The sequence below is a fragment of the Clupea harengus genome, chromosome 10 (genome assembly GCF_900700415.2).
Source record: "Clupea harengus chromosome 10, Ch_v2.0.2, whole genome shotgun sequence".
Classification (NCBI taxonomy): domain Eukaryota; kingdom Metazoa; phylum Chordata; class Actinopteri; order Clupeiformes; family Clupeidae; genus Clupea; species Clupea harengus.
The window spans coordinates 4,264,306-4,276,277 of NC_045161.1; the positions used below are offsets into that span (position 1 = coordinate 4,264,306).

The following is an 11,972-nucleotide window of genomic DNA, read 5'->3' on the forward strand; positions in this document are numbered from 1 at the left end:
TTAGGAATTCAAGTCTAGTACTCCACATCAACACAACTGGTATCATACAAGCACATTCTGCCATTACGACATAGTAAAACCCAAGCCCTGTTTGTGTAGATATAAAGATAATGGAAAAACATGCAGATGCCCATTGTCGTGAGTTCAGTATGACGCAACTACCACTGACCACTCCTTTAAGGAGGGAGTGAGAACACCAACATCAAATTCCATTCATCTAATAGCCCTCTAAACTGGTTCACAGGGGAGGTTCCCGTTTTACAACCCTTTTGTCTTCTTTTGTAATGTCATATGAACATCATATGCCTCTTGTGATCCAGGCCCACATTTCACAAAATCCCTTAAGTCCCTGCCTTGACAGGAAACGAGGAAAGGAGATTTGAAGAGAAACTGCAAGGTAACATAAAACCAGCTGAGCATTGTGGGTGACACCCTACTATGGAAAACCGCGGGGCCAAAGGGCCAAAGGGCCAAAGGGCAACACACTTACACCAGACAAGACCAAGTGCTTCAAACGTTACACATTAACTAGGACAACTCGGAACAAGGCAGGCGGAGCTGTGGAATGTAAAATAGATGTACTGTACTCTGCTTACATCCCTTTTAAGTCAGACAGGTAAGGCCCATATGCCTATGAGGACGGAAGAGGCAAGGGTGGGGAGTCTTATCTGCATAACACAGAGGCCTTCACCTTAGTCCTGAAACGCCACCCCTCCCCTCTGCCGATAAGGCTGTCCATCCCTGCCACCTCAGACACAGGCTCATGGCCTTGGAGGGCTTCCTCAATGACTCCGTGATTGCGTTTCTGTTCCACGCTTAAGATGCTCTTCCTCCACTAACTTTATCTTGTGTATCATGCTGGTTTTCATGCTAACCTCAGAATGTGATTACTAATGGGGACAGGAAGGAGAGAAACGGTGAAATAGGTCATAAATGGATGTTCATCAAACTGAGCCGTGTAATACCTTGCTTTGTTCTGAAATTGATAATAGCATTAGTTTAACGCGATACGATTTCTGATAATAATACACGGTTTGTATGAGTAGTGAATCACCGGTCCCAACTTCTTGTATTTGTTCTATGTACAAAAGTTGCCCGTTAAAACCACCAAGAGACATAGTCACAGGGTGGCAGGCAAAGGAAATGTTTGTTCACAGTCATTTTCACAGTTTGTCACAGCATTGAACCATAACACTGCTGAATATATTTCTGAGAAACTGACTAGATAGAGAGAGAGCACAACTCGATAACCTTCAAAGCAGGATATGTGGCATGCATTTGCCACCGTTCTACAGATTCTGAAGATGATATGACAGAAAACAACATTCTAGTGAGACACAATCACAGCTCTACAGCATCCACAGTGAAAAGAGAGACAGGACAATGTCACAAAACAACCTTCAGATTACACAGCGAAGGACTAGGCCAATCTAAATGGTACAGTGAGTATGATCTAAACATTCATCGAACACAAGAACAGCACCTCACCATCTAAAGAACACATGCACCATGGCTCTTGGTAGGGCGTGTACTGTATACAGTATGTGTATGAAAGAGACAGTAGATAAGAGAGTTGTCACCTCTACACATGCTTCTAGGCACTGATGAAGGGAAATGGAACCACTGAAGCATGCTTACCGGTACCTTCATTTTGAAGTCATCCCGGTGCAACCGGATGCCAATATCTGCTATTGTTCTTTGGAGAAACCGCGAGGGCCTCAACACCAGGACCAGCTGCAGGTTCCCTGGAAATGCCCCCTGTTGGATCAAGAGGCGTATTCCTAAAACAAACGGCTTGAATAAACGAGCACCGTCCTTTGTCATACGGCAAAAAGAGTTGAGCCCTGATATCCTTCAGAGAGTTTGCTATTAAATATTATAGTGCACATTTGAATGGCATCCTCTCTTGTGTCGAAAAGAGTTACGAGACAAACAAATGTGCTCTTTTTTCATTGCAATTGTTGTTGTTTGTCTAATAAATATACTTATATGCAGCTCCGGAGTCCTGAGGTAACTAGGGTGAATTTTCACCTATCAGATACAATATCTCCTTATAGTAAAAATCCCCTACAGTTCATCGGGGATGCCTGAATGAACTTTATTTCGATGAGTGAGTGTATCATACACATGGAAGTCTGAACATGAGTGTGGAATGACTGACCGCTATCCTGGCCAAGGAGGCCTTCACCGAGCTCCATTTGTCCCTGCGGCGGTCGATAATGATGACGAAGCCAATGCTAGCAGCATCCAGACTGGAGAGGAGGACACGAAAGGGAGCAGCACAGACATGGTGGTTAGATACGAGAGTAAGACGAAGAACTCCAGTAATGTGATTGAGGGATGCAAACAAATGGATGTCTGACTAGAGGAGATATGTTCTAACATACTGTATGTTCTATATGTTCTAACCACGGGCTGGAAGGGGTTCTCTACTGCCTAGTGCTCATTTCCTGACCACTTTAAAACCCTCACCCCAAGCCTTAACACATACACAACCCAGAGAGATAAGCCGCAGAGAAAAGTCATTTTGTGTCCTGCTCTAACTAAACTAAAAAAGGCTATGGTGAGATTGCTACATCCTACCTGCCTCTCATATGTAATTGGCTATTTCACATTGAGGGAAAAAACATCAGTCTAACATCAATTGAAATTGTAGTTTAGTTCCACTCCCCTAATCTAAAGAATAATTCAATGGATCATGGAATATTGATTATATACAATATTGATTGTCATTTATTACAGCATTATGAAATATAAAACACACCAAAATGGGTGGTTTTTCATATTTCCAATATATGCATCTTGTTGAGGCATTGATCATATAAGCACAGAGTGACACATTTCACCTTGGAATGCTGGTCAGGTACGTGACGACATTCACAAAGTCGTCATCAGGTACGTCACTAAAAGCCGAGTACTCTGGGAAGGTGATGATAGGCGCCCCATCTTTTCCTCGACCTCCTGCACACAGATGACACGAGACATCATAACCCTCATATCACCTCCCTCATCAGCATATCTCTCCAAATGGAGGCATCCTTCCAGTAAGAATGATAATGACGGTTAGATAAGACACATAAATCATCACCGCTGCTGTCAAGGAAATAATTACAAGCTGCTGTGTGACGTATATAGCCGGAAAGGCAAAGGTCAACCTTTTCAGAATGTACTTGTTACCATACAGTAAATGATAACAGACACTAACAATAAATAAATAAATGAAAAAAATACACACTAATATGTGTACATACATATATAACAACATACAAACAGTGCATGACAAGATATGCCTAAAACTTCTGGATGAATCTACACGGGAGGAGAAGGAGACTTTGCCCTTCTTCTTTTGTTTGTTAGCAACACATGAATACACACAGAATGGATTTTGCGGCCTTATCTTATAGACAAAGAACTCTATCATAATGATTCACTTAGCCACCAGACAGACACAATGGTTCAGAGAGCCTATGTCACAGCAGACCTAAATTTAGCTCCAGAACTAGGCGGACCAGTCTCAAACACGTCTTGCTGCATACTAACACACCACAAGGTGGTGATATTGAGCTATATTGGCTACATTTCCTTGGCTGCACAATGCCACTGTGGAATTGGAAATATGAATTTACACATCTCTGTTGTAAAATAAAGCCATAGAAACCTGAGAAGACAAATACAATCTTTTTCAGTTAAGATGCTAGTGTGCCACTGCATTATATGTGAAGCAATTTGACTGTATTTATTCATAAATATTAAGGTAGAGGTACAGTATTTATCCAAAGCGACTAACATAGGCAGCCCACAGCAGCTGGGTATCAAACCCAGCTTGTCTATTTAGAAGGCGGCAATGCTCACCACTATATCACCAACACCATAATCATAAATATAATAAACCAAAAATATCCTTATAACCTAAAATAACCTAAAAACATCTTCAACAGTACAGTGACAATTCCATGCTCTTCTTATATCTCTATCACTATGATTCTTTGAAAGAAAAAAGAGCATCGATTCATCATGTGTCTATGTTACCTGACAAAGAACATATTCTTTTCTTCTTAGTCTATATGTTCTTGTTGATTATTATTCCGTCATCCCTCATACTCTTACTATTTCCTCATCGCACCACGACCTCATACTACTTTCTGTTAAGATCATCTGTCTGGAATCTTCTGAAGGATCTTGAAAGATTGTAACATAATGTGATTTCAAATGTATGTCATTGCTGTACATTATTTACTGTATCTTTTATTCACAGCATGTCTATGACATTCCCTGTACCTATCTATTTAGACTGAACCTACTAGACTACACCTAGTTACACTTTTTGACCACTATAAACACAAACACACACGCGCGCGCACACACACATGCACACGCACACGTGCGCACACACACACACACACACACACACACACACACACACACGTAGTTATCTGGAAATCTGATACAGAGTGTGAAACATCACTGACACAAACTCTCACACAAAGCAGCACAGAATTAACTTCCTGCGACTCCACACAACAGCAGCTATCCCTCGAGATGAAACATCTCTTGTCTAGCAAGACAGTGGCCAGGACTTATCACATGCATGACAGCCAAAATAGAACGATGTGTTACCGGTATCTACTTTTACACAGCTTTATGGCACAGCTATTAAACTGCAGCTGATAAAACACATGATAAATTTATGAAACAATAACCCCATTGTGTTCCAAAAAAAAAAAAAAATCAAAAACCCTTTGTAGAGCTCTAAGCTGTGCACAGTTCACAGCCTTAAGCTCGCTGTGGCCCAGCTCTCCTTTCCTGGCATTCTACTCCATGTTTTCACTGAATCAATCTAGTGAATGGAAAGATTTCAGACACCCCAGCATAATTCAAAAAACACCTGTAACTGGTATGAATGCTTGACGCTCTGCTAACCTCTCTTGGCCCTGGACAGCATGTGTTTCATAAGTAAGGGAGGGGGGAGTTTCAAACTATGGCTTGCAGAAAATAGTGATCTTTTAGCAAAGCTTACTCTATGGTAAACAAACATTATGCTGTTTCAAAATGACTCTATGGTAAATAAATATTATGCTATTTGTTACTCATGTAACCCCCCTACTCAATGTTGCAATGCTACTGAGACTTTAACCGTTAGAACATGATAGCATTCCTAGCAGTGTGTGCCAACCGCAAGCATGTGACCTTCGATGATGAACATAAGCTAATGAAAGCCAGATTCTATTTGTTCACCAACACACACAAACACCCCACAACATGTGTGTCTTCACCTATTTTCCCTTCTTTCTTTTTTAAAGTGCACTATATTAAGTCGCTTACGGTAACAACAACGTCTTAATGGTTGTGGCGTAAACAGAGAAATATGACGCCTTCTTTCCAACTCCTCCATTGTAACATTACATAAGTCAGCAAGCTCTCAAGATCACAGCTCCATGCGTCCAGCTGGCAGGGAGCGAGAGGGACACGCCATCCCCGAGAGTGGTCTGACATGGGTGGGAAGGAATGGAGAGGCTCTCTCTCTGTGGAGCTCTCTGGCCTGCGCTCAGGCGTTCCACCCACAGCAGGGTCAGCGAGGCCGGGTGCTGCTCCCTCACTGGGGGAGAGAGAGGCACCCGTCTGCCATTCTTCACCAACCGCACCAAATCAGCATTTACTACAACTGCTTCAGTGAGTTGTAATAAAGGAAAGGTTCATATTACATCAGTGTGTGTGCTCCATCGTAAATGATGGTCATCGGATTGCAAACACTTTATCCTGCTAGAGTGTATATATGCAATATGCACCTAACCAGAGCTGCAAGCTTCTTTCGACAAAAGCATCTTTTAAATAAGTAAATGTAAGTGTGCCAATTAAGTAATTGGACAACTGGATTTTGAACCAGCAGCTTTACGATATTAAAGGATTATAACCACAAATCGTGATCCTGTAAGCCTATATCTGTATTAAAACAGCCTGGTGTTTCATCTAACCAACAAGCTGCCCATTGGACACACTAGACAAGCTGCCTCCACAAAAAACATGACCTATGATAGCTCAGAGTGTTTTGGAAATCTTCTCTTCAGCTGGAGTGCAGCTCACATTGATTTCTAATGAGAAAACCAAATACCAGAGAGGAGCTCACAGCACACTAAGGACATCTGCTGTGGTCATTCTATTTGGGTAATGTTTCAAGGCAAATCAGCTGGGGCCAAACAGTCTCAGTCTGTGTTTTACTTCAAAAATGTGCGCCGCCTGCTATGACAATTCATTACATTTACATTTGCATTTAGTCATTTAGCAGACGCTTTTGTCCAAAGCGACGTACAAGGGAGAGAATAGTCAAGCTACGAGCAATAGAACCTGGTGTAACAATAAATAAATACTACTTTACATAAGAAATATAACAAAATGAAATAAAAATAAAAAAAGAAGTGCAGAAATGTAACTGCTGTAATTGCAAGTTACGCACTAGTCGAAGTGCCAGTTAGGACGGGAAGTGCTCTCTGAAGAGTTCTCTCTGAGAATTCATGCATAAAATGATCAATAGGATGGTTTCCAACTCTTTATACAAATATATCAAAATATAAGACGCAACTGTAAGGCTTTAAATGTAGCCTACATGGAATGAATTCAGAATGTGTAAATCCAACTGGCTTTTATGCAATCATAGCCCAGATGCAAAGAATTCAATGTAGCTTCTCTGTGCTACTGTCTACACAACAAACATGTGTCTGGCCTTCAATCTCCCTGTCATGTACTTTAATAAGTAACACCTGACTGCCATGGCCTGAAGGAAACAAAGAGAGACAGAGGAAATCTAATGTGGCTGTTTAGGGCCTGAGCTTGAGCATTCAGTGGCTAGCCACAAGGGAGCAGGAAATGATTAGCAGGCATTAGCATTGATTAGCAGAGATGATGGCAGATGTCTGGTCACTTATAAAGGGCCTTCCCAACAGCCGTAGGTCAGGGAATGGGCACTCTCATCAATAATGTGAAAAATAACCCCTGCCTGGTCAGTCAGCTGTCTGTTCTTGTCTCTGTAAATGATAAGGGTTGAAAAGGGATATTCAGACTAACTTGACTAACAGACCAACTAAGTCTAGCTTGTTGTCTGAAGCAAAAACAGAAACACTCACAGAGACACAGACAAAAGCGAACATTGTTAGAAATCACTAACAACACATTAGGTGAAGAGAACTCGCCTACATTATGCCACAAAAGAAGACTAGAATCTACATACATATTCTTTTCCACTGGGAGATAATAATGGATGGCTAACTAAAAGACATTGGAAGACGGATGAGAGACACACACTCTTACCTGATAGGAGGGCAAATTTCCTGTGAAGCTGCTCTATAATATCCACTGCCAGCAGTGGCCTGATCTCCTGCTGCATAATCTCATCTGGAAAGAGAGAGAGACAGAGAGATAGAGGGAGAGACAGAGAGATAGAGGGAGAGACAGAGAGATAGAGGGAGAGACAGAACGATAGACAGACAGAGAGAGACAAACACAGAGACAGAGATAGAGAAAGTAAGAAAGAAAGTAGAGAAAAGAGAAGTATTTCAGTAAGAACAATAACTTCCATTCACAATCAGTCAGTATCAGCCGTCAACACACAGAAGATCATTTTTAGGGGAACCAATGGCAAGCATCAAATCAATCACTCTGAAATAGTGTGCAAAGGGGAGTGCAAAGCAGCAGGGCCTTAGAGATGCATCAGCACTATGCATTATACTAGCTATAAGGAGGCTGCATTAGCACTATGCATCAGCACTATGCATTATCCTAGCTATAAGGAGGCTGCTAGCATTAGCCTATAGAGTGGATAACAAATCACTGGGCAATCTATAGGACGTAGTGGGAAACTCTGTGTCAGGCACACATGTATAATATATGAGGAAAGAGGTCATTCCCTGGTTGGAGATGGACCTCTTAAAAGAGAACATCCATTCTGGGGAGACATTTCCCAATACTAGACTATTCTTTGCAGGGAAGACCTTCACAGGGAAACACAACTGCACATTGTGTTTTTTAAGGGAGTTCTATTTCAATAATGTCCATTCGAACAAATCACTCTTTCATTCCATTACCCTTAAGCTCGGGGAGGGCATTGGAATTGCTCGGTGAGGATGTGTGTGTGTGTGTGTGGTTGCGTGTGTGTGTGTGTGTGTGTGTGTGTGTGTGTGTGTGTGTGTGTGTGTGTGTGTGTGGTTGTGTGTGTATGTGTGTGTGTGTGTGTGTGTGTGGTGTGTGTGTGTGTGTGTGTGTGGGAGGGGGTGGGTGGGCATTCTTTGCTGTCAAGACAAGGGGTCGCCCTGCAGCACGCTGCAGTCAGGGAGTGGATTTAATGGCTGACAAACCCTCTTGTGTGTGGATAAAAGAGTGCATTAACACACACACACACACACACACACACACACACACACACACACACACACACACACACACACACAAACCCTCTTGTGTGTGGATAAAAGAGTGCATTAACACACACACACACACACACACACACACACACACACACACACACACACACACACACACACACACACACACACACAAACCCTCTTGTGTGTGGATAAAAGAGTGCATTAACACACACACACACACACACACACACACACACACACACACACACACAAACCCTCTTGTGTGTGGATAAAAGAGTGCATTAACACACACACACACACACACACACACACACACACACACACACACACACACACACACACACACACAAACCCTCTTGTGTGTGTGGATAAAAGAGTGCATTAACACCAGCCACACTTCATCGGCTGACCGAAGCCTTGCCAACAGCAGAGGCAGAGAAAGGAAGACAGATGGAAACACACAAGGCCTGATCACAGAGATGGCCAGCGTAGACAAAAACTGTGCTTCTGGGTTGCTAAGTTACAGAAAACATAAACAACAGAGATGATGGTGATGATCCAGTGAAATACTGGATGATGTGAAACAATCAATAGAGTGATTTCTTCATGGCAACACTCATGTTGATTAATATAATTCATGAAATAGCTTGGCCGCCATCAATCATTTTATGGCAACCGTGCTCAGTCTGCACTTTACAGGAACAATGGCACATGTGTGCATAAACAGTGCTTGACAGTGGCGTCCAGCACCGTCTCTGATCTTGTCTGCTCCACCTCGACCAGGTCATGAAGCACTGGAGAGGAAACGTGTTACATAACACAATGATCAAATGCACAGAGGAATGCTTTGTAGCACGAACCTTCACACGTACCCTCACACACAAACACATGTACGCATGCACACACACACACACACACACACACACACACACACACACAGACACAGACACAGACACAGACACACACACACACACACACACAGACACAGACACAGACACAGACACAGACACAGACACAGACACAGACACAGACACAGACACAGACACACACACACACCAAAACCAACAACTGCTATGTTCCAAAGGAAGGAAGACTTGCATCAGGGAACATATGCATCAAAGATTCTATTTATCAACGATGTCCTGTGCAAATGAATCTTGAAGGGTTGCACGGCTAAGGACAGGAACCACACCTTTGTTTGCTGAGAGAACAGATCAGAGGCAAAGCCTCATAACTCACCTAGTCTCTATGACAGGATCCCATATGGGCTCCGCTTCACATGGATAAAGTAATGTGTGAAATGTCCACCAGGTGGAATATATGGAATATTTTAGGCATACCTTTGGTCTACTTATCACAGTTGCCAGTGGTAACCTTCTAATCACACATGGTGTGATCACTTCAGAAGGCGGGCTCTGAGACCGAGGCGCCAAAGCCTAGAGCCGCCCACACCCAGCCCTAGAACACTTACGAGAAGCCCCACTGCCTCCAATAGCATGCATTGCTAATTGCCACAGTAAACAGTGCAGTATTCCAGGAACGGCTACGATCTTGGCATAGTCGGCAGATTGTGCCGGCGACACACAGGGTCCCAGAAGATTAGTGCCATGGCAACAGAGAGGGATACTGCTGTTTTCCTTGACGGCGTAAGACTGCTCACCTTGGCCTCATCAGATTCTTCCATCTGTCTCCTCTCATCGCACAGGAACTAAACTAAAGCCCTCACTGGTACACACTCCCACCTGCTAGTCTATAGAGCTGCTCACAGCCAACACTGAGGAGCAGGAGTGAGTGAGTGAGTGAGTGAGTGAGTGAGTGACTCATTCAACATGCTACAAGGGAAGTAGCCCAGTAGCCCAGACTACACAGTCATTTGAATAGTCAAAGGCATTAAAAAAAGATGAAAAATCTATCACACAGTATTTGGATGAGCAAGGCCTCTCACACACGATATGAAAATGATTTTATACAAATCTATCTCTGGGAATACCTCCCGCTGCTCGGAGTCTCTCCCAGACACACTCCACCACACAAATCAATCAAAACACGTTGTGACTATCTGTGTAGCATGTCTATGATCTGTGTTGAGCCAATACACATAAGCTTACCCTTCATCCATGTCCACAGTGTCTAGAATGCCAGCATGTGGCCACAACATAACATACCAGTATCATGCCACAGCATAACATATCAGTATCATGCCACAGCACAACATATCAGTATCGTGCCACAGCATAACATATCAGTTTCATGCCACAACATAACATATCAGTAAAACACCAAGGCCATAAACATCACTGGCAATGTGAGAACAACATTCCGTCACAGAGGCTGTGTAATACAAAGGCTATTCTTACAAATGAGCTCCATCCACATGTTCAGATCCAAATGCATTGAGGCTAAGTTAAGTGTCAACATGATGACTTGTTTAGTGTACTACATGCAGTTTGTGAACCCAGTGGCATTCTCATTGCTCCCACATATCCGCGCACAGAGACACCCAACTGAGACACTTTTGTCTGAGAGAACTAACAATATAACGAGGTAATCTACAACTGACTTTCCTTGTGCCATCCAAACTCTTTTGTTTCCACATCGTCTTGGACTTCCTCAAGTTCGTAACGTTTTTTACAAATGTGTTTTGATACGGAATAAGACTGCTGCCAAGAGACATTTTTCTTCAACAAAGTCTGGCTTTGTTTGTTCGTGTGAGCTCACCCAATCTTCCATGACAGTTGAGGAGCTGGGACTATGCGTCTTACCTATAACTGGTCTCGTTCGCTTCATTGCCGTCACTGGAGTGAGAGCGGGGAAGGGGGGTAACTCAGGACGTCCAGCGGAGGAAAACATTTGAGTCCTACAGCCGAGCGCTCATCATCATTATCATCACCTCTGCCTCTGCCTGCTTCTCACTCCTCCTTAGACTTCCTGAAACCCCGGCAGCTGTGACAGAGCCTTGGCTAGACAGACATTCTTGTGGCGAGCTGTGCGTCTTTGGGTCACTTTTTCCAGCTCCACAACTGCTTGCTTGCCTTAGTTCCTCCAGTGTTCTCCGCTCTGAAGCGCACACACACACGCACACACACACACACACACACACTCTCAGCGGGGAAGGGAGCAACAACCGACCGACCTATCACAAGTCTGCAGCCGATGGGGAGCTCACGCACCCCCCTGCTCTTTCCCTCTGAGTCTCTCTCTCTCTCTCGCTCTCTGTTTCTTTCTCTCTCTGTCTCTTTCTCTCTTGAGCTCTGTGTCTCTTTCTCTCTTGAGCTCTCTCTCTCTCTCTCTCTCTCTCGCTCTCTGTCTCTCTTGCTCTCTGTCTCTTTCTCTCTCTGTCTCTTTCTCTCTCTCTCTCTCTCTCTCTCTGTCTCTTTCTCTCTTGAGCTCCCTCTCTCTCTTTCTCTCTCTTTCTCTCTCTGTCTCTTTCTCTCTTGAGCTCTCTCCCTCTTAGTCAGGGTGCAAGCAGCAACTGTTTTCTGTAACTTTTTTTTCCTCCACAGCAGCTTGTTGGGATATTGAGAGTGCTTTTTAAGAATTGTGTTGTTCCGGAAGAAAGGGAGTTGTTGGGGAGTGTAGGTGCCCCCCCCCCCCCCT

General features: G+C 43.5%; 1 protein-coding gene across 9 annotated transcripts in view; it reads right to left on the reverse strand.

Moving 5' to 3' along the window:
* Positions 1 to 11,972, reverse strand: part of mcf2l2 (MCF.2 cell line derived transforming sequence-like 2) — a 67,417-nt gene that overhangs the window by 39,288 nt on the left and 16,157 nt on the right. For 7 of the 9 annotated variants that reach the window (XM_031575047.2, XM_031575052.2, XM_031575046.2 and 4 more), the window contains exons 2-5: positions 7,303 to 7,386; positions 2,847 to 2,961; positions 2,162 to 2,252; positions 1,639 to 1,758 (exon numbers count right to left, since the gene is read on the reverse strand). In XM_031575047.2, coding sequence (XP_031430907.1) covers positions 1,639 to 1,758; positions 2,162 to 2,252; positions 2,847 to 2,961; positions 7,303 to 7,386 — 410 coding nt within the window. Of the gene's footprint in view, positions 1 to 1,638; positions 1,759 to 2,161; positions 2,253 to 2,846; positions 2,962 to 7,302; positions 7,387 to 11,137; positions 11,467 to 11,972 lie in introns of those variants that run through there. The other 2 variants (XM_031575050.2, XM_031575048.2) reach the window with 2 other exon arrangements.